This window comes from Sceloporus occidentalis, unplaced genomic scaffold, assembly GCF_023333645.1.
Source record: "Sceloporus occidentalis isolate IW3139 unplaced genomic scaffold, rSceOcc1.0.p SCAF_250, whole genome shotgun sequence".
Taxonomy (NCBI): Eukaryota; Metazoa; Chordata; class Lepidosauria; order Squamata; family Phrynosomatidae; genus Sceloporus; species Sceloporus occidentalis.
In genome coordinates this window covers 227501-250300 of record NW_028317230.1, presented here as the reverse complement: position 1 = coordinate 250300, position 22800 = coordinate 227501, and the positions used below count along the sequence as shown (strand labels likewise).

At 48.2% G+C, this 22800-nt stretch overlaps 1 protein-coding gene across 4 annotated transcripts in view; it reads left to right on the top strand.

The window, feature by feature from the left end:
* The window catches only part of LOC149276033 (teneurin-4-like), a 144744-nt gene that overhangs the window by 112738 nt on the left and 9206 nt on the right, over window positions 1-22800 (top strand). For all 4 annotated transcript variants that reach the window (XM_089503995.1, XM_089503991.1, XM_089503994.1 and 1 more), the window contains 11 exons: window positions 1734-1880; window positions 4940-5156; window positions 8650-8769; window positions 9950-10211; window positions 13406-13673; window positions 14262-14405; window positions 14571-14820; window positions 15689-15709; window positions 18978-19210; window positions 20813-20967; window positions 21589-22466. In XM_089503995.1, coding sequence (XP_089360121.1) covers window positions 1734-1880; window positions 4940-5156; window positions 8650-8769; window positions 9950-10211; window positions 13406-13673; window positions 14262-14405; window positions 14571-14820; window positions 15689-15709; window positions 18978-19210; window positions 20813-20967; window positions 21589-22466 — 2695 coding nt within the window. The remainder of the gene's footprint in view (window positions 1-1733; window positions 1881-4939; window positions 5157-8649; window positions 8770-9949; window positions 10212-13405; window positions 13674-14261; window positions 14406-14570; window positions 14821-15688; window positions 15710-18977; window positions 19211-20812; window positions 20968-21588; window positions 22467-22800) is intronic.

The window sequence follows — 22800 nt, the reverse complement described above, 5'->3', positions numbered from 1 at the left end:
CCCCAGTTGTAGTTTTTGCCCCATGATGTAAAGTTTTCAGGCAGCTGCATATCAGCCGTTTGTATGATTCTCGCTCTGTTATCTGACCCCCGATCTACTAAACCCCCCGACTCCTTATCATACTGCCTGTGGGGAACAATAGAATGGATCGGTCTTAATCACCCAGTCGGACTCTCTGACTAATGAAAGTCTATGGAGGAACGGACTTCATTAGCATCGCCATAAAGCATCAGCTCAGTGTGGTGTTTGAGCCGGGAAAGTCAGTCCCTCCTTATATGTATACCATGATCTCAGGATCTGCATGATTTTTCCTCCCCATTATCTCTCCCCTATTAAGTTGCTGATTGGTTCAGACAGCCTTTGTAAGGGTGGGGGAGGGGAAGGGAAAGGAGATTGATCAGATAATGCCGGATCTGCCACAGGCTGCCACAGATCTCAGCTTCCATGAAGTAAAATAGTCCCTAATTTTGAATGAATTAAAGGCGGCCTGGACCCCCATTAAATGACGACTCGCAGTCCCTACGTTTTTAATATCATTAATCGCCCCTCGTTAACTCGATTCCGATGATCTCAGAAGCGGATAGGGTTAAAACGTTATTTCTCCGCGTTTAAGGAAACCGGCATTTTCCAGTCCATTTGTCTTTCTTAATTATTGACTTTTTCATCCCGCGCTCTCAATAAGTTCATCGAGTCGCTTCTGAACTCGCCCCCCCCCCAATATTTTAATATTCTGAATGTTTTCCAGAATTTTTCACTTGACGGAACTTGAACTTCATTAAAACTGAAATTTCTGGCAGCGCATGTTGTTTTTTTTTACTCTCCCTCCCCGGGCGCCCCCCGCCCCCCCGGACGCGGCGGAAGATTCAGTGGAAAAGGAATTCTGCGTAATTTTCCTTTTTCTTATGATTTTTGGAAGGAGTTTAATGGCCCCGCGAGGCTCACAAAAAGCCGTCGCCTGAAGGGGACTCGTCTCAATCGGGTTAAATCCTTGTGTTTTTTGCTCCAGCTGCTGACGGTCAGGTTACGGCCCCCAGGGGCCCCTAGGTGTAGGTAACCTTAAGGGGCCACCTAACAGGACACAGAGACCTTATTAGATGGATTATGAACCATTCGTAATGCCGTTAAAAAACCTCAGTGTTGCCCCCTACTGGCTGAGCAGTGGATCCATCATCCATATGGGGTAACTGGACAGTGGGGGGGCATTCGTGGGGCTATTATTCCTTTAGTTTTATTTCTTCAGCTTTATAACAAAGTAGCAGCTTTTTATTATAATTTTTTTCTCCATATTTTGTGTTGGGTTTTTGTGGCCCTCCTAAGGGCCAACGCTGCTACTTTCTCCTTTTTTTTTCGCCCCGTTTCCTGTCGGCTGTGAAGCGATGTCACGTTAAACAACACGACTCGCATGACCTCACAAATAGTTTTATTGGGGCAAAAAGTGGCGTTTTCATTGTTTTTGGCCACCTCTACTGGTACGAAGGCTCCGGGTGGACCCCCCGGGGAGTCTGCAGCCCAGGGGTCACAATCATTCTCAGCCAGGAGATCATGGTCCACCAGCAAACTGTGCCCCCCTCGCTTCTAACCCTTAGGGGTGGCTGGGAGTTGCGATGGGATGATGGGCATTGTAGTGTTCTGGCTGCACACCACCTCCTCCCGTTGCGTTGTATGTGTGGATGCCGAGCGTTACGGACACGGCGGAACTTACGCGGCTTTGGGGCTTTTGTTTTCTTTTGCAGAGGGCTGCCCCGGCTTGTGTAACGGGAACGGCCGATGTACCCTCGACACGAACGGGTGGCACTGCGTCTGCCAGCTGGGATGGAGGGGGTCCGGGTGCGACACGTCCATGGAGACCGCCTGCAGCGACAGCAAGGACAACGACTCGGGTAAGCGCCCCCCCGTGTGACGGGTTAATGGCAGGGTGTGTTCCCAGCTTTCGTTGACCCTTATTCCTTCTTGGGGTAGCCTCGCACCACCGCTGCCTATCCCCCCCCCGGAGTATCCTCACGCCACCGCCGCCTATCCCCCCCGGAGTATCCTCGCGCCACCGCCGCCTATCCCCCCCCCGGAGTATCCTCGCGCCACCCGCCGCCTATCCCCCCCCCCCCCCGGAGTATCCTCGCGCCACCGCCGCCTATCCCCCCCCCCCCCCGGAGTATCCTCGCGCCACCGCCGCCTATCCCCCCCCCCCCCCCCGGAGTATCCACGCGCCACCGCTGCCTCCTCCTCCCCCCACCGCTGCCGCCTCCTCCCCCCTGGGGTATCCTCGCACCACCCGCTGCCTCCTCCTCCCCGGTTGTCATACTTACAGGGCGCCGTGGTCCCTCCGCACTGCCAGGCTCACCTGTGGCGGCTCTGCTTATGTTTATCTTGATTCAGATTCAGTGCGTTTTGGGTCGGATTATTCAGACGCAGACGTTGTTTTTGGCGCTGGCCGCCTCCGCTCTCTTTATCCTGGAGATTAGCTCCTCGTTTAACGTCCCCAAATCCCCCAAACATACGGAACCCGACAAACGATTCCCCCGGCTGGCATTCGCACGCCAAGCGCCATGCTTTCCATTCGGAACCCGCATTAATTCCCGTGGAGGTTAACGTCACATTTTTCCATCACAATCTTTTTTTTAAATCGTTTTCCGCGTTTTTCGTGCACATTTGTTCTGCGTTTCATTTTTGTGCATTTGTTTAAGAAAAGCTTTTCTTGGGGATTTATGAAACGCAAATGTATTAAAAGTAAAGGGCAGAGAAATATTGACGATTTAGTAGATGATAGATTTTTGTTTGCAGATCTTTAAAAGTCAAACACATTTTTTTTCCTTAAAGATGTTTTTTAGCGGCTGTTTGTATCTTTACGTTACCGCCGGCGGCCCCTCCGGTCAGCGGATTGGAGACTTTGCCCCGGAATGCTCCCCGTTGTAGTTGAACCCCATGTCATGGATTTCCATGCTTCTGGTTTGGTCCTTGTCGCCTTCTATGGTTGGCAGTGGATTGTGGGAGTTGTAGTTCCGTAACTGCTTTAGATCCACATGGGAGTCATTTATGATGCGTAGACATTTCTTTGAGAAATATCAAGTTTTAAGGTGTTTTTCAAACCACAAAATACAAAGATAAAGCCACACAGGAGTTCCTAACATTTAAATTTGTGTTGGGATGTGGTTATGGGCGGAGCTATTACGTAACTGGGCGGGGCATTTAGAAGAAGAATAATGGGGTTTATTTACCCCGTTTAATTTATAAAGCCGTTTCCTGCTGTTTCTATACACATTATCGGGGCTTTTAGGGCTGTAGAACCCTGCGATCCCCTCATACCCAGCAAACATTCTCACCTCCTAGAAAAGAGGGGCATCAGGGGAGGAAAGAGTGGACCGGGGGGGACGACAGACAGGTTCCTGAGAGGGAATGGCCAAACTGAACAGGGACACTTGACACGTATGCCTAGATTGGACCCGAGTTGAGAGTTTGGAACTCCACTTCCGACAGAGTTCCTGCTCCGATGATCCGAAATTACTTGGCCCACAAAGCAGGATTAGCGCTGGAGCCGTGATCATAAACCACATGATTCCCTTCATCATAAAACATTTAGAATTTTTTTTAATTAATTTTCGGGTAAAACGCTCCATATAGTGACAGATTTTACCGTTATCTGCAAAATTAAACCATAAAAGCTCCGCAGGGACGCCCCCTGCAAATGCGTAAAACGTAAAGGGGTTGTAATGCGTTAACTCGAGACCCTCCCCCTTCACGCTAAGCTTTTAACCCCTTTTTCTGTCTTTGTGTTTTTTGGTTGTATCGCTAACCAGCGCCGACAACCTGATCAGCATCTTCTGTCAGCCAGAGCAGGAAGTTGTAATCCGCTTCCTGTTCCATCCCTCCCATAAGCCAGAACAGGAAGTTGTAAGGCACTTCCTGTTCCCTCCCTCCCCATCAGCCCGAGCAGGAAGTTGGAAGCTGCTTCCTGTTCTCTCCCTCCCCATCAGCCCAAGCAGGAAGTTGTAAACCGCTTACTGTTCTCTCCCTCCCATCAGCCCGAGCAGGAAGTTGGAAGCCGCTTCCTGTTCTCTCCCCGCGTTGTTTTAGCGGACGGCGCACGAACCTCTAGCGCTAGAGATTGTTTCCAGCTGCGCAGGTCCCTCCGTAGCGCTATTATCACAGATATCTCAGGGTGCGGGGCGATTTATACCCCGTGACGGGGCAGGGAGATGGCAGCTCCTGCATCGAGAGGCTTTCGGAAACCCTGGCAGCTTCAAAACTCTCAACATCTTTTACTCTTCACCAAGAACGTTCTTGCTGGCAGATTATTTCATTAAAATCGATGAACTTTTGTTATCTCTGGAATTCCCGCTTGCGCGGCGGTCGGTATTAACCGTGAGGTTGCCAGTGTGAATGTCGGCAAGAAATCTGACGACACCAGTTCAATGAGTTGAGTAAGCAAGAGCTTCTTTATTCAAGTGCGCACAGGGGAGAGTCCAGTTCGCAGACTTCTCTCTCCCTCCTTAATTTTCTAACAATATATAGGCAAAGAAGCGCAAACAGTTATTAGCATATTGTCTAGCCATCTGTTGGTATATTTACTTTGATTTGCTGACACACACGGTTTAAAGAGGTCAAGAAAAATACCCCCCCACCCCAGACATGTGCAATCTTTACTTACAGAAGGTCAAGAAAGGGACAACTTGTCCTTTGTCGTGGCGGACTCTGATTCTTTCGCAACAAGGCACTTAGAGCAAAGAAAACACACGAAAACATACCATACGTACACATTCTTCCGAGACACAAACAAGACATAAGTAAACTAAGAAATGAGGTAGACAGGTGATTGTAGTGTTATCTTATCTGCTATCAGCAGAATAAGCAATGAGGTAAAGATCATTGTGCTGACATCCAGAATCAGCAAAATTCTTCAACTTCCACACCGCGTAGGGGTGACGCATGTGCTCTCTCCTTGCAGACGGCCTGGTGGATTGTATGGATCCTGACTGCTGTTTGCAACCTTCATGCCAAACCAGCTCCCTGTGCCTGGGCTCCCCGGATCCGCTCGATATCATCCAGGAGACCCAAGGGCCGGCGTCGCATCAGAACCTGCACTCCTTCTACAGCCGCATCCAGTTCCTGGTCGGGAAGGACAGCACCCACTTCATCCCCGGAGACAATCCCTTCGATGGAGGGTGAGTTATATGATGAAACCTTAATCAGTCGTCGGCCTCGTCTTAGATTCAGGAGCCGTATGTCTATCCCATGCATGTTTGATACCCTCACTGTATTACCCTCTACCACTTCTGCTGGGAGGCTGCTCCACTGTTCCCTCTTGTTTTTTTTTGGTTTTTTTTTTAAATCCCATTATATATTTCAATGTCTCTCTGGTCTCGCCCCGCTCTCTCTCGCCCGCCTGGCTGCTCTCTCTCTCTCGCTCCCTCTCGCCCAAGCCGGACATACTGAGACCGCTTAGTCCGTCCTGCAAACCGTTCCCCGTTTTAGTCGCTCTGATTCCCGAGCGCTCGTTAGCGAGGCCGAGTAATGGAGTCTCAGTAGAGCTCGGCGGGGATGCTGCCCCCGGAGGCGCTCCTCGCTTCCTCCGCAACGAACCAAAGCAATTCCTTTTAAATTACCCTTTGCGGTGATGAAACGGCCCTTCCCGGCCCCTGCTAGAGGTCTCTAAAACATTGTGACTTTTAAGAGGCAGGTGATAAAACGTGAAGGTCGGGGAGGCAGTATATCCGCGCGCAGCGCCGTCCGGGGAATACCAGAGAGAGAGAGAGAGAGCTTCCGTCTGCAGAGGATTCTCTTATTTACGGGGCAGAGTCACGGGAAAATATTGTTTTGGGGCATTTAAACTAGGAAAGGGATTAATAAAAGGAATATGTAATATGTAAGCTTCACAATTTCATTACGACGCCGGCAACATAGAACCCGCCGGCAGATCGGCCCCAACTCTAGTTTTTAGGACTCTATGTCTCGCTGTGAACAAAAAAAAATAGAAAATAAATAAATGACATCATAATTTAAAAGTGCAATTTAAGCCGTATGGAGGTTGTTCCGGAGAGATTGATACTTAGTATCGAGTTCTAGATGGAAAGTGTGTCTATAGGCGAATAGCGCTATGTAAAAGCCCCCCTCCCCCCATTGTCCTTGTAAATCCGGCGCGCCCCCATAATGTATTATCTGTAAGTGAATTCCGGAGCTTTCTAGGAAGGCCGCCGAGCGCCTCCTGATCCAATCTGCGCGTGGATTTAAATATAAACCGCCGGCAGCGTTATGGAGCCTCGTAAATGCATCCCGGGGAAGAAGCCATTACTTCCAGGGAACCGTGACCCGTGTTGATTTGGGTCGTTACTACAAAGCCCATCATCCTTGGCCAGCCTTTAGAGATCTGATCTCTGTTGGATTATATTACATTGTTGCTATTTATATATCACCAGCACATTCCGTGGCGCTGTTACAATAAGGGGAGAGTGAATTAAAAATGGCCGGGGCAGAAGGGGAAGAGAGCCCTGCTCCTAGGAGCTTACAATCTGTTGGGAGGGCAAGGGGAATGAGAGGGGCTGCTGGCTGAGGATGATGGGATTGTAGCGCGGGGGGTGTAGAGAAGTGAGTGGCCGGAGATCTGGAAGGTGGGGAGGATGGATGGGTTTCTTCTGGATGCTGGCTGAGGGTATTAGGAGGGTAGATTGTAAGCTCCTGTGAACAAGTCGGTTTCCAGCAAGTAGGAGCTGCGGGGGTGACATCCTGGAGAAGAGATGCGAGCCGAGGGCAGTGAAGATAAGGAGATAAGGGCAGATACAGGGGCCGTTAAGGGCTCTGTGGGTCAGGAGAGGACATTTCTGGGGGGTATGGGGAGCCAGCGGCGGGCAGCTGATGAAGGGCGATGGGATAGGAAAACTGGGGTAACAGATGCCGAAAAGGTTCGCGTGGAACAGACTCTGGATATAAAGATATACAATGTATCCGCTGCCTGCGGCTCATATATATATATGTGTGTGTGTGTGTGTATATGTGTATATAACATGGTGTCCCGTGGGAGCAGTCCTTTTAACTTCCTGTTCTCAGATTCTACATGTTACCTTCCAAGAAAGCCGATTGGTTTTCGCTGTTTTAGGAGGAGGAGCCACAACTGGAGGCGTGTCCGGGCAGAGGCAGTAATTAGTTATGCAGGTTTTGCACCTCATGCCACCAACCCCTTCCGTGCGGACACATATAATCAATAAAAATAACATAAAAATAAATGTGTTGGAATGTATTACAGACTATGTAGCTTTACTAATATTATTTAAAATTCTTTTTTTATATTATATAATGTTTTAATAAATAATGACCTTGTCTCTGTAGAAATACCCTGCTTCTGGTAACGAGACTTTATCTGCAGTTTAAAAACCACCCCTAATAACCTGCATAATTAATGAGCGGAGACATTTTTTCTCCGTTAAGTGGTTCGACGGCTAATGTACGGCGCAGGACCGCTTAACGCCGTGCACTCAAATGGGATTTCAGCTCTCACTTTGAGATTGTAGTTTATACCTCCGGGGAGCGGAATTAACAGACGTGCAAAAGGATTGAGGATTTTACAGCCAGAAAAGGCATTTTTACAATAAAAAAAAAAAATAGATTTGTTACTTCGTAGAAAAATATCAATAATTATAAACCCGACGGGAGCTCGACTCTTGCAGTTAGATTTTTGCTTAAAGCCCCGGCGAGGAGGGTGTCAGATCTTAACGCTGTTTAGCATGTATGAAAGGGTTAAGACACTGAAACCATGGAAACCACAACTGTGCCTTTTAGTTGCTTTATTACAAAAAAGATTATAGCTGATGGGTTTGCATCAGCAGAGGTTTTCCGTAGAGGTCAGCGGGTTGGTTACCCATGCGCACGATGAATAGAAAGAGAATCTCCGAGGATTCTGATCAGTGTCTGTAAGAATTCTGCGACTTCACGGGGGGTTCTGTCAGGGGGTCTTATTCCAGGACGCACATACATCCAAGGCTGCTGACTGAGATACATGAATACTGTATTATAAGCGACAGTTTTGCCCCTTAATATAAATCTATATATTATGAAACAGCCTTCCAGCAGAGGTGGTAGTGGATAATCCAGTGAGGGTATTAAACATGCATGGGATAGACATACGGCTCCTGAATCTAAGACGAGGCCAACGACTGATTAAGGTTTGGTTTCCCGGCTCAAACACCACACCGAGCTGATGCTTTATGGCGATGCTAACGAAGTCCGTCCCTCCATAGACTTTCATTAACCAGAGTGTCCAGCTGGATCATTAAGACTGAGCCATTCTATTGTTCCTCACAGGCAGTATGATGTAGAGGACTGTATCGGGATGCGGATGTTGCGGGCGGTCAGACACTACCTGCGGGTCCCAGTAATCCTTTGCGTTGCTTGCACACAGCAACTCTTCTCTCGTTCCGCCCAGGAACCCAGTGGAGTCGCGTGAATTTACGTTGCATCACATGACTCTGCTCCGTTCCTGCTTCCCCCGGGCGGGACAGGAGAAGACGCTGTGTGCGAGCAACGTGAAGGCAGCCTTGCGGGGGTGCGCAGGAAATCTGCAGCTCGGTTAAAATGGCAGTGGATCCCCTTTCAATGTAAAATAATTTTTTTGTGATTGATTGAAAATAGTTTTTTGACCTTTCACTCTTTTTATTTCCTTTTTAGGCATGCTTGTGTCATACGTGGTCAGGTGATGACATCAGACGGCACACCGCTAGTGGGCGTAAACATCAGTTTTGTGGGCGCTCCTCTCCTGGGCTACACGATCAGCAGACAAGATGGAAGGTAAGCGTGTGCTGGATGTGATGGGGGTATTAGTGGGGGCAGATACGTAATGTACCCGAGCCAGAGGGCAGGATAAAGGCCCCGAGGACCTGAATGCTAAGGGGCAGCTTTTCAGTTGCCCTGCCTGGGGTAAAGAAATTTAGATCTTTCTTTTGCTGTGCTTGCCCCTGTGTGACATGATGTCCGCCATGAAAAAAAAAAAAACCGATTATCTGCTGACATCACCAAGGTCTGATGTTTTAGATAAAGCATAGCTGCCGGCTGTCTCGACAGTACAGCTTATGCTCTGGCCATCGGCTGCCTAAGCAAAAGCCCCTTTTGTTGCAAATGCCGTCAGCTTAGCTTACGCTGTAGTTAAATCTGCCACGGTGCATGCGCAGGTGCTCTGTGGACAAACACCCTGTGATGTCATCGCTCTGCCCCCATGACATCACACATGCTGCGTAGTCCGGATGTAGAAATGTAGCACGTTCAGCAACCAAAGCGTTAAAACTTTAGTGTTTTTTGTAAGAACCCATTAAAAATACCCCGAGTCAGCAGCAGCGCTCTAAAGATGCCGGCAGCAACAAAATGCATGTTTTGCGGTAATATCCGCCAGGGACGCCGGACCCCGGAGCGGCCAAAGCAAGATGCCGCAACATTGGGGGCTCTCGCAAGTACGCGGCGGGATCGCGGCGAGCGAGAACTGGAAACCAGCAGCGTTAATGGAGGCGCATACTGGAAACGGGGGACGTTAAACTGTCACGGAGTGAGATTAATGTCACGGGGAAGAGGCGCAGGAAAACATCTGGGAGCCATTGGCATAAATAAGTTATGGCGCTGTGAATGCATTAACGGGAGGGCTCCGGGGGACGCATTGCAGGGCGCATTATATCTGTTAATTACTGAGCGCCGTTTAGTTGTTAATGGAACGGGGTTACTTTATTTTTATTTTTTTTTATTAACCAGGTGATTATAAACCCGAAACGGCTCGCGGATCTCTGATAAAAGAACGCTGGCGATAATTTAACATGCAATTAGCTACGTAATTACAAAAAGCCCATTAGAGAGGGGGGAGAGCGGCTCCCGTACAAAGGGAAAACGGGGGGTGATTTTTTAAATGGTGCAAATGACGTCTCTGCAGATAATGTTCTTGTCGTTTTTTTTTTGTTTTTTCCTCCCCTGTCGTTTACATAAACAGCTTTGATCTGGTTACAAATGGCGGCATATCCATTACCCTGCGCTTCGAGCGGGCTCCGTTTATTACTCAAGAACATACTCTCTGGTTGCCATGGGATCGCTTCTTCGTCATGGAAACCATAACAATGCGGCACGAGGAGAACGAGATCCCCAGCTGTGACCTAAGCAGCTTTGCCCGTCCTAACCCGGTGCTCTCCCCGGCGCCTCTCACCGCGTTCGCCGGCTCCTGCCCCCACAAAGGGCCCATCGTCCCCGAAATACAGGTATATTCCCATCCGTGTGTTTACATCACTCGTACCCTCTACCAGCTCTGCTGGAAGGCGGTTCCACTTATCTACTACCCCTCAGTACAGTAAAAACGTCCTATCCCTTATAGAGACATAACAAACAGAGATAATTCCACTCAGACGTCTTCTGTCCAGCAGCAGCCATCTTTCCCCTTGGAATAGCTGAAGCTCCGTGTAATAATCCTCCCGTCCGGTGTTTCTGACCGACGTCCGCGCTCCAGACTGCTCATTTTTACCGGTTTTTGTGTATTTCGTTCATGGAATCGGTGCTGAGCCAATGGATTAAATCCACATTCCGTAGTGAAGTGGAGTGAGTCGACCCCCAAAGACACAATAAGCGTTCCTTCTATATACATCGGCTCTCAAAAGCACTTTACTAATAACCGTTTATTAACTCAAAACTCCTCTGTTTTATATATTTATATATTTCAACTGAAAGAGTCGGAGAACCTCAGTATTTATTCCTCGGATCAGATTAAAATTACATTTTCAAAAATATTTTTTTACCCCAGTTGTAGTTTTTGCCCCATAATATTATGTTTTCAGGCAGCTGCATATCAGCCGTTTGTATGATTCTCGCTCTGTTATCTGATTCCCGATCTACTAAACCCCCCGACTCCTTATCATACCGCCTGTGGGGAACAATAGACTGGCTCGGTCTTAATCACCCAGTCGGACTTTCTAAATAATGAAAGTCTATGGAGAAAGGGACTTCATTAGCATCGCCATAAATCATCAGCTCAGTGCGGTGTTTGAGCTGGGAAAGTCACCCAAAATATCACATGACTGACAGCAACGGCGGCTCCAGGGCTGCAGATGAAGAGACAAAATAAGATAAAACCAGACATAACAGCCCTGGGGGTTATATTACTGTATACAGCGCTGGGGGGTTATATTACTGTATACAGCGCTGGGGGGTTATATTACTGTATACAGAGCTGGGGGTTATATTACTGTATACAGCGCTGGGGGTTATATTACTGTATACAGCGCTGGGGGTTATTACTGTATACAGCGCTGGGGGGTTATATTACTGTATACAGCGCTGGGGGGTTATATTACTGTATACAGCGCTGGGGGGTTATATTACTGTATACAGCGCTGGGGGGTTATATTACTGTATACAGCGCTGGGGGGGTGATATTACTGTATACAGTGCTGGAGGTTATATTACTGTATACAGCGCTGGGGGTTATATTACTGTATACAGCGCTGGGGGTTATATTACTGTATACAGCGCTGGGGGTTATATTACTGTATACAGCGCTGGGGGTTATATTACTGTATACAGCGCTGGGGGGTTATATTACTGTATACAGCGCTGGGGGGTTATATTACTGTATACAGAGCTGGGGGTTATATTACTGTATACAGCGCTGGGGGTTATATTACTGTATACAGCGCTGGGGGTTATTACTGTATACAGCGCTGGGGGTTATTACTGTATACAGCGCTGGGGGGTTATATTACTGTATACAGCGCTGGGGGGTTATATTACTGTATACAGCGCTGGGGGGTTATATTACTGTATACAGCGCTGGGGGGGTGATATTACTGTATACAGTGCTGGAGGTTATATTACTGTATACAGCGCTGGGGGTTATATTACTGTATACAGCGCTGGGGGTTATATTACTGTATATAGCGCTGGGGGTTATATTACTGTATATAGCGCTGGGGGTTATATTACTGTATATAGCGCTGGGGGTTATATTACTGTATATAGCGCTGGGGCTTATATTGGTGTATACAGCGCTGGGGGTTATATTGGTGTATACAGCGCTGGGGGTTATATTACTGTATACAGCGCTGGGGGGTTATATTACTGTATACAGTGCTGGGGGTTATATTACTGTATACAGCACTGGGGGGTTATATTACTGTATACAGCGCTGGGGGTTATATTACTGTATACAGCGCTGGGGGGTTATATTACTGTATACAGCGCTGGGGGGTTATATTACTGTATATAGCGTTGGGGGAGGGGAAGATGAGGGAACTACAGATCAGATAATGCTGGCTCTGCCACAGGCTGCCACTCATCTCAGTATTTGTTTAAGTTACTGAGTGAATGTATTCGCGGTGATGGCGGCCGCTCCGGTTTAGCTCCCCGCATGTCGCTATCTAGAACTTTTTCGTTGAATTTTTGGAATTAGTTCCAGAAATAACTATTTCGTAGATTCAGCAGATCCCAAATTCTCAACTTAAGTCAAAATAGAATTCAAACGGGACGCGGAAGCGCGCAGCTCACCAAACCCGCCCCAATTTCTGCTGTTATTTGTCGCTACTCCCCGCAGAATGTTTTTAAAAACGTGAGATGATTGACGGGCCGAGTACAGCCCCCCGCGCCGAGGAGCGCTCCCATTTTATACATTCCATGACCCCCCCTCCCCCCTCGAGACCAATTTTCATACGGAAGCAAACAGACATCTGGAAAATAAATGCAAATGAAATCTCCAGTGGGGTGAAAAAAAAAAGTGACTTTTTATTTTCCTGGCGGCTCCGTAAGGACGACGGCCGTGAAATAAAATAACGTTATGTTTACCGGCAAATTCTGTACAAAATAATCCGCGGGTCCCCAGATAGCGGCCCTCTTACATACCCCTGATACCCCTGCAATGCTGTGATCTCCAACCCAGTTAATCTACTTCAAACAGCACAAAATATATATATTTTTTAAAAATCAGCTTTCGTTTTTTATTTCGACGTTTTATGCACAAAAACGTGAAAGTCGGCTGCCTTTCAAAGGATAAACTTCAGTGAAGACCGGGAGATTTGGGGTTAATAATGATGATTTCAAAATGGTCTTTCAATGTTTACATTATTTTGGTAAATGTGTAAAAAAAAAAAAATATATAGATTATTAATAATAATATTATTGGTTATTAATGAAAATGCCAATTAAAAGAGGTTTCATTTTTTTGCTCCTTTTTTATGTAGGAAATCCTGAAAATCTCTTGTTTAAAATATTTTTAAAAATTTCCTGTGTGAAGTGAAAAGGATTTTTTAATAGTTTTTATGAAGCCGTTGCTCCTTATGTCTGTTCTCATGCGCAGGAAGTCGTTTTGCGCGTCAGACCCCTATAAATGATTTTCAGTAGGATGATTTTTTTTTTACATTTTATTATTTATTTTTTTTTAAGGAGAATTCTGATATTTTTGGTATTTTAGGCTCTGCAGGAGGAGATCCGCATTCCAGGAAGTAAAATAAAACTGAGTTATCTGAGCACTCGGACCGCCGGCTACAAATCCGTCCTGCGCATCAGCCTCACGCACTCCACCGTCCCCTTCAACCTCATGAAAGTTCATCTCATGGTGGCCGTCGAGGGCCGGCTCTTCAGGAAGTCGTTTTCCTCCACTCCGGACCTCTCCTACTTCTTCATCTGGGACAAGACCGACGTGTACAGCCAAAAAGTGTACGGCTTGTCCGAGGCATTTGGTAAGAGCTGGGATGTTTTTTTGTGTTTTTGGGGGGGTTTTTTTGGTGCCTTGACTCACGAGCTTACAATCTAGAGGGTTTTTAAGTCATGTCAACTCTTGCCTCTTTCATCAATATTTACCGGGCACAGTTAATTGTCATGTGACACAGAAGCAGGCCCTGATAGGCTGTTGCCACAGGGACTGAACGTTCTTTATTAGGGTTTTTATGGGATGAAAATTAATATTTTAGCGCTAATACGTGCGTGGAAAACCCGATGATAGATTTCCAGTCTGGCCCGTTTGGGTCAGGGTAGCATCCAGAACTGGTGTCACCCGGAGTCTCCGGGGAAATCCTGCGTTTCCAGATCTGGGGGGTGCCATTTGGACACGCCCACATCTGGAGGCTAGCCCCGCCCCTCGCTAAGACCATCCCAATTAGGGAGGGCTGCCGGTAGCCTGAGCCTGGACGCTCGCAGGTATGATAGCGCCACAATCAACATGTCCTCCCGCGGGGGAAGGCGCGTAAATTATAACTCCACTTCCTTTCTTCTCTGACTGGTCGGCCCGCGTGGGATCGTAACCTATCGTCTTTTGTCTCCGCCCCCAGTCTCGGTGGGATATGAATACGAGTCGTGCCCGGACCGGATCCTGTGGGAGAAGAGGACGGCCGTGCTGCAGGGGTACGAGATCGAGGCCTCCAAGCTGGGAGGATGGTCTCTGGACAAGCATCACGCGCTGAACATCCAGACGGGTATGGAGGCCGCCGGCCGCGTTAAACCAAAAATCCCGCTGTGAAGCTTTTATTTCCGACATTCGGGAAATGTGGAACGGAATAATATGTTGGCCGTTTCAGGAACGTCCGTTTTTCTGGTCCTAACGCGTTTTGTGGCTAATCCCGATTTATTGTCTCGCGCAGGCATTTTGCACAAAGGGAACGGCGAGAACCAGTTCATCTCCCAGCAGCCACCAGTAATCGGCAGTATCATGGGTAACGGGCGCAGACGGAGCATCTCCTGCCCCAGCTGCAACGGCCTGGCCGACGGGAACAAGCTGCTGGCGCCCGTCGCGCTGACCTGCGGCCCGGATGGGAGTCTTTACGTGGGAGATTTCAATTACATCCGAAGAATCTTCCCCTCCGGCAACGTCACCAACGTCCTGGAGTTAAGGTATTGGAAGGAAATTACTAAACCGGTTAACCACGGTTTTTTTGCTTGGTTTCTTTTTTGCCCCATAATATAATATTTTCAGGCAGCCGCATATCAGCCGTTTGTATGATTCTCGCTCTGTTATCTGATCCCCGATCTACTAAACCCCCCCGACTCCTTATCATACTGCCTGTGGGGAACAATAGAACGGCTCGGTCTTAATCACCCAGCCAGACTCTCTGACTAATGAAAGTCTATGGAGGAACGGACTTCATTAGCATCGCCATAAAGTATCAGCTCAGTGCGGTGTTTGATCCGGGAAAGTCACCCAAAATATCACATGACTGACAGCAACGGCGGCTCCAGGGCTGCAGATAAAGGGAGTTTATTGGGAGAAAATGAGATAAAATCCGGTTTCTTTGAAGTAACCTTTTTTCCATTAAATTTCAATCTGTGTTGATATCTCCGTTTTACTACAAACTGTGACACTTTATAAATCGTGTAAAGCAGAAGAAAATTCTGTGTTCTGCCAGGAAAAAGAAAAGTGTATCAGAAATGTAATAGAAAAATGGGGGAGGGAAAGAAATACTGGGGGGGGGCATTAAAACCCCAAAGTGACAAAATACATCCCAGTTTGGACTCCTCCCTCCGCTGGCGAGAGTGGAAAGCGGCTCTCGGGGGAGTCGGTGAGTAAAGGCGGATCGGCCCGTAAATGGCTTTAATCTGATTTCCGCCTCCGGGGGTTTCCTGTCTGTTTCAAAATCCCATAAACACCTTTTTACGCGTCGGGTTCCCTTAACTCTTTCAGCGCTGCGCACGCTCTATACACCGCGTTCTGTTACTAACCCCTCGCTTTTCTCTTACTCCTCGCTTTCTTGACTTCTATCAGAAATAAAGAATTCCGGCACAGGTAAGCCGACCAATCCTCCGCAGCCTCGCTCTGTCCCGTCTCTGTTAATACTCGTCTCTCCCCATCCCCTCGCTCTCTCTTCTCTCCCCATCCCCTCGCTCTCTCTTCTCTCCCCGTCCCCTCGCTCGCTCTCTCTCTCTCTTCTCTCCCCGTCCCCCCCTCGCGCTCTCTCTCTCTCTCTCTCTCTCTTCTCTCCCCATCCCCCCCTCTCTCTCTCTCTCTCCATCCCCCCCCCCCTCTCTCTCTCTCTCTCTCTCTCTCTCTCTCTTCTCTCCCCATCCCCCCCCATCCCCCCCTCTCTCTCTCTCTTCTCTCCCCATCCCCCCCTCTCTCTCTCTCTTCTCTCCCCATCCCCCCCCCTCTCTCTCTCTTCTCTCCCCATCCCCCCCTCTCTCTCTCTCTCTTCTCTCCCCATCCCCCCCTCTCTTTCTCTCTCTTCTCTCCCCATCCCCCCCTCTCTTTCTCTCTCTTCTCTCCCCATCCCCCCCCTCTCTCCCCATCCCCCCCTCTCTCTCCCCATCCCCCCCCTCTCTCTCTCTCCCCATCCCCCCCTCTCTCTCTCTCCCCATCCCCCCCTCTCTCTCTCTCCCCATCCCCCCCCTCTCTCTCTCTCCCCATCCCCCCCTCTCTCTCTCTCCCCATCCCCCCCTCTCTCTCTCTCTCTCCTCTCTCCATCCTCTCTCTCTCTCCTCTCTCCATCTTCTCTCTCTCTTCTCTCCCCATCCCCTCTCGCTCTCTTCTCTCCCCATCCCCTCTCGCTCTCTTCTCTCCCCATCCCCTCTCGCTCTCTTCTCTCCCCATCCCCTCTCGCTCTCTTCTCTCCCCATCCCCTCTCGCTCTCTTCTCTCCCCATCCCCTCTCGCTCTCTTCTCTCCCCATCCCCTCTCGCTCTCTTCTCTCCCCATCCCCTCTCGCTCTCTCCTCTGAGCCTGTAAATTAATCCCCATTTTAGTTGCCTCCTCTGAACTCTCTCCAGATAGTCAGGCTCCTTCTCCAGATGGGGGTCTCCAGAGCTGCCCCCCCAATATTGTATGTAAAGAGGGGGCAATAAGGGCTAACCGTGTGTTTTAGGCTGGAAAAGAGGCACATATTTCTAATAAGAATCATACAGACGCCCGGCCGTTAGCAGAGATGCGAGTCAGACGGCTGCTGATCAGGATAGATAACGTATCCCCTCGTATCCCGGGGGGGGGGGGGGGACACTCGCTTTAATATGAGTGACATGCAGGCTAATGAAATAATACCCCGGCAGCCTGCTGTCAGTATGCGGATATACAGATGGAAAGCAGGCTGCCAGCGCGGCCGTCTTGAAGGTCAGACAGTTTTATTTAGAGAGAAACCGTGTCATTTGCTGAGATGGGAACTGTCTGCAGCTTAATTGTCTAAGTGACTGGGGAGAGTCAAGGATAAATCGGGGGAAAAAAGAGAATTATTCCTCCCCACCCCCGAACCTCACGCCATGCAAAATAAATCTAAAAAATCCAATATAATTTCCTGTGCGGCTGCCCCGGCATATGGGTAATTGGATAATTCAATAATTGATTGGGTTAGGATCTCCCGTTAAGCGGGAATTCTACCAAAACCAAAACTGTAGCCAATGGAATCGGGTTTTACTCGAAACATTCCAAGAAGAGAAATACTCACGGGGTTAACAAAAAAAATATTCCATGGAATTATCATTTTACATATTTTTCAATCAGAAATAAAAAAAAAAAAATGAAGTTCTAATCTTTTTGCTGAAATTTGTAATTAAGGATCTTTTAGGCGTTTGTCTTTAAAACATTTTTTTTATCTAGTCTTTTTTTTATTTTTTATTTATTAATTTTCCTTGTTTTACTGAAAGTGATTTCTTTTTTTTTTTTTTATATTTCTAAACCATAATTAAAATAAATAAATAAAAAAAAACCTTTGAATCGACAGAATGGATGACCGGTACGATATGACATTATCTTAAAGTTAGGATGGCCTAAAGATACAGTATATAAGATTGTGCTGGGAGTCTGTACATTGTGTAAAATTTGTAAACATAAATTTCGGGCTGAAAACATTAGAAACACAGACTTTGCAGGCAGATCGGCCCCATTCGGCCCCCGTCTAGTCGCCCGTTTCTCCTGCTGTAACGACTCAAACCTTAATCAGTCGTTGGTCTCGTCTTAGATTCAGGAGCCGTATGTCTATCCCATGCATGTTTTTCACTGTATTATCCCTTACCACCTCTGCCGGGAGGCTGTTCCACTTATCTTCCACCCTCTCTGAGTATAATTTATGGCCTTACCGGCCCTACTAAGTTTTTGTAATAAAATGTACAATTTTACTTTACCGATTACAGGGCTTCTTTACAGTCCAGTAAAGAGTTCTTCCGACTTCATAAAGTTCTGAATCCGGTTTTAAAAACATTAAATCTTTTATTTTTACGTTCCGAGGCATACTGCAGACTCGGCGCACATGGCAAACCGTCTCCTTGCATTTAAAACCTCTAATTACCCTTTGTTTCTCCCCGACTCTCCAAAGTTCACCATATTGCAATCACGCGATCCGTCTCCCAGCATCGCGCAAATGGCTTTTTATCCAAATGAGGTCGTCTGAACCCAAAATATCATTGTCAAGGTGAAATACCACTTATTTCTCCCCTTGATCAGTGCAAAAACAAAAATCCATAAAGTTTAATAGAGAGTGAAATAGCTCAACCGCTCTTCAATTTTTTTTATTTTTTTTTTAATATTCTTTTTTTAAATTTTAAATATTTGTATAAATTTCCCACAACAAATGAACGTACTGCAATCGATATTAAATAAAAATAAAAAAAAAATAGGGGAAAATGAGTTTGCCTAATATGAAATTTTTGAGATTTGATGCCGGACACTAAGGTCATTTCTGTAAAAAAAAAATAAAAAAAAATAATAATAATAATAATAATAATAAAAAAAATAATAAAATTAAAAAAAGCTGTTATTTAGGGTTCTATGGTTCCGACCGCGCACTAAAACTTGTTACTTCTTCATAATAATACTTTCCTTTTAATTATCAGAGGAGGCTCGGGTATGAAATGCTTATTTTAATTGCACGTTTAAGACTCTGCAGATGTTTTCTTCTTTTGCATTTAAATGACTTATTTTAACCTTAAATCGTTCGGCTCGCTTACTAAAATTTCCTCCTTATGTTTCTTTTTACGAGAATTTGACCTTCCAATGTCTTTTCCTGGGTCTGAGTACTAAATCCGCTCTTTGCTTTTATTTATCCCCCCCACCCCGTCCCCCTACGATCACAGCCACAGCCCGGCCCATAAATATTACTTGGCCACGGACCCCGTCACGGGTGCCATATTGCTCTCGGATACCAACAGCCGCCGGGTCTACAGAATCAAGTCGACGGCGGCCATAAAGGACGTCGTGAAGAATTCCGAGGTGTTGGCCGGGACCGGGGATCAGTGCCTCCCGTTCGACGACACGCGATGCGGGGATGGCGGAAAAGCCGTGGAGGCCACGCTCAACAATCCTAGAGGTACGTGCGGGTCCCCCGAGCCTGATGCCTCCAAGATCACGCCTCAAGGGGCAGTCAGAATGATCCCTGGATTACCCTGTACCAGCTACAGAAAACCTTTTTCTCCCCCAGTCTGTTCTTAAAAGCCTCCGCGGTATCAGCCATCGCTTCCCCATAGATAGTGGATTCCGGAGCTCTACAGCCCTCACTGTGGTGAACTCTCTATTATAGATGAAACCGTGGCTTCTTTACTTTCTTGTTACCGGCCCTGTCCGTGGGGGTAAAGTCCTCATACTGACCTTGAATGTATCCATACGTTGCGTCAAGGTCGCCCCTTAAGAAATTTATTTTTGGTGGTGGGGGGTGGGGTAAATAAATCTAACATATAAGCCCCTTCCGGCCCATCTAGGCGCCCGTTTCTCCTACTGTAAAGGCTCAAATCAGTCCTCGGTCAGGGCAACCTGAGGGTGGTATCCGTTACATCGCTAGGGAGAGAAATCCTTTGTCTAGATTACAAGACCTCTATATTATTAATTATTTTATTATTGTATTAATTATTATAGCTTTTAAACCGTATCCTATAATGCGTGTTTTTTTGTTTTTTTTCTTTCTGTGTTCGTTTAATTTTCCCCGTTTTTTATTCCTGTAAACAATTTGTAACCTCGATAGTCGGTTTTATTTATCGCTGTGCGTTGTTTACACGTCGCCTATAATTACGCTTATTTTGCTAGCTATTTTTATAGGTTTATTTTAATTTTTTTTTCCCCCGTTACTGTACGGATTAAATTCATTGGATAAACAGACAAAAAAAAAAAGAGGGTTTTAAAACCCATAATCTGTCCGTTAAGGAAGTAACGCGGAATTAAATCAAACCAGATCCGCGAGTGGCTTTTAAATCGTTCCCCGCAGAACCTGGGCTGCGTCTCCACCGTTCCGTTGTGACCCCGGCCGCGTTTAAACGTCTCCGCCGTATGCGGAATCACCCGCGGAGGGTTTCTATTTCCAGGAAAATTTATCCGCGAGTCTTTGTCATCGCAGCGAACCTGCGCGGCTCCCGGCCCTGCGCCAGATTAAGGGCCGATATTAACCTCTGTCCCGCGGGTTAATTGATTTCCAGCCCGTTACAGAAACGATTACAGAACTCCCCGCCTTTTCCCATCGATAACCCGCGCCGGGATCTTTTTTTCCATCACCGTCCGCTTACCGACACGGAGACTTCTGTGCCAAACAATATAGGTTGTTTTGCTGCAGCCTATATATTATTATTACGCTGATTTATCTATACATTATACAGGGGCCGGCTCGCTGATTTATCTATACATTATACAGGGGACGGCTCGCTGATTTATCTATACATTATACAGGGGCTGGTCACTGATTTATCTATACATTATACAGGGGCCGGCTCACTGATTTGCAGCCCTCCCCTGTAATGATGATATATTTTGATATAAAGATGAGTCCGCCGAGGAGTGACGGAGTACTTTACCCGCCCCCCGCATCGCCCTCCGCTTTTTTTCGTTGACGGAGCAGTTAGTCCTTTTTTAACCCTTTAGCACTAATGTCTGCAGCCGTAATTCAGTGCCGATGTCATTGACTTCTCTCCTCAACCCCCCCCCGCAGGCATCACGGTGGACAAATACGGACTGATCTACTTCGTGGATGGAACGATGATCCGGAGGATCGACCAAAACGGCATCATCTCCACTCTGCTCGGCTCCAACGACCTGACCTCGGCGAGACCGCTGAGCTGCGACTCGGTGATGGACGTGTCCCAGGTACCGCAGCCAACGTCCTTCCTCTGATCCGCTCGTTAGATCAGGACTCTCGCTCCCCGCACCCCGACTCTCGCTCCCCGCACCCCGACTCTCGCTCCCCGCACCCCGACTCTCGCTCCCCGGATCCCGACGGGTGAACACCGCGTCCGATGTATCCGCCCCGCGGAGACAACGAAAAATGGAAAATCCCCTCATTAGTTGGGAGAGAGCCGCACTCGTGATCCGGCGTAGGGGAGGCGAGGGGCGCATGCGGTATGAAAGACCATCCCGCCGCGTACTAGGCCAGGGAAAGCGCGCCGGGGGCTGCTAACATCAGAGCGAGAGCCGTCTAACTTAACCCCGTGTGTCCTGTTGCTGAAAGAAAACAGAGAAGAGAGGTTCACTGCTCAAGCTGCTTCCTAAAATGTGCTTATCGCAGCAATTAAAGAGTTAATGCTCCGAGGGCAACTACAAAAGCAAAGACCTTAATCAGTCGTTGGTCTCGTCTTAGATTCAGGAGCCGTATGTCTATCCCATGCATGTTTCATACCCTCACTGTATTACCCTCTACCACTTCTGCTGGGAGGCTGTTCCACTTATCTACTACCCTCCCTATAGCGTATATTTCTTCTTCTCTCGCAGGTCCGCTTGGAATGGCCGACAGACCTGGCCGTAAACCCCATGGATAATTCTCTGTACGTCCTCGACAATAACGTCGTGCTGCAGATATCGGAGAACCACCAGGTGCGCATCGTGGTCGGCAGACCCATGCACTGCCAGGTGCCGGGCATCGACCACTACCTCCTCAGCAGGGTGGCCGTCCACGCTACGCTGGAAGCCGCCACCGCCCTGGCCGTGTCCCACAACGGCATCTTATACATCGCCGAGACGGACGACAAGAAGATCAACCGCATCCGGCAGGTGAGCACCAACGGGGAGATCTCGCTGGTGGCCGGAGCGCCGAGCGGCTGCGACTGCAAGAACGACGCCAACTGCGAGTGCTTCTCCGGGGACGACGGCTACGCCAAGGACGCCAAGCTCAACTCGCCGTCATCGCTGGCCGTGTGCGCCGACGGCGACTTGTACGCGGCGGACCTCGGAAACATCCGGATCCGCTTCATCCGCGCCAACAAACCCTTCCTGAACGGCCAGAACCTGTACGAGGTTTCTTCGCCCATCGACCAGGAGCTGTACCTGTTCGACACCACCGGCCGCCACCTTTACACCCAAAGCCTCACCACCGGCGACTACCGGTACAACTTCACCTACACCGGCGAGGGCGACCTCACGCTCGTCACCGACAACAACGGGAACACGCTGAACGTGAGGAGGGACTCCACCGGCATGCCGCTCTGGCTGGTGGTCCCCGACGGGCAGGTCTTCTGGCTGACCATAGGAACCAACAGCGCTTTGAAGAGCGTCTCCGCGCAGGGCCACGAGCTGGCAATGATAACGTACCACGGAAACTCCGGCCTGCTCGCCACCAAGAGCAACGAGAACGGCTGGACCACCTTCTACGAGTGAGTAAACGTAGAAACCTGTCCGGCCCCCGGCTAGTCGCCCGACCATAACACCCCCCCGTGCATGTTTAATCCCCTCACTGTATTACCCTCTACCACCTCTGCTGGGAGGCTGTTCCACTTATCTAGCACCCTCTCAGTGATCTTTTATTCTTTCTTCGGAATCTTATTGTTCTCGATATAGAAAGTTGTTATGTTTCAAGTGAAAACCAGAAGCTCGTCGGCTTGAATTATTGAGCGGCTGCTGACGGCCTTTCGAGATCTAATCCTTTGCCGTTCAATCGATGGCAAACACGCGAGGTCAAGAATTGTTTCATCTGCCGCGATTTACGAG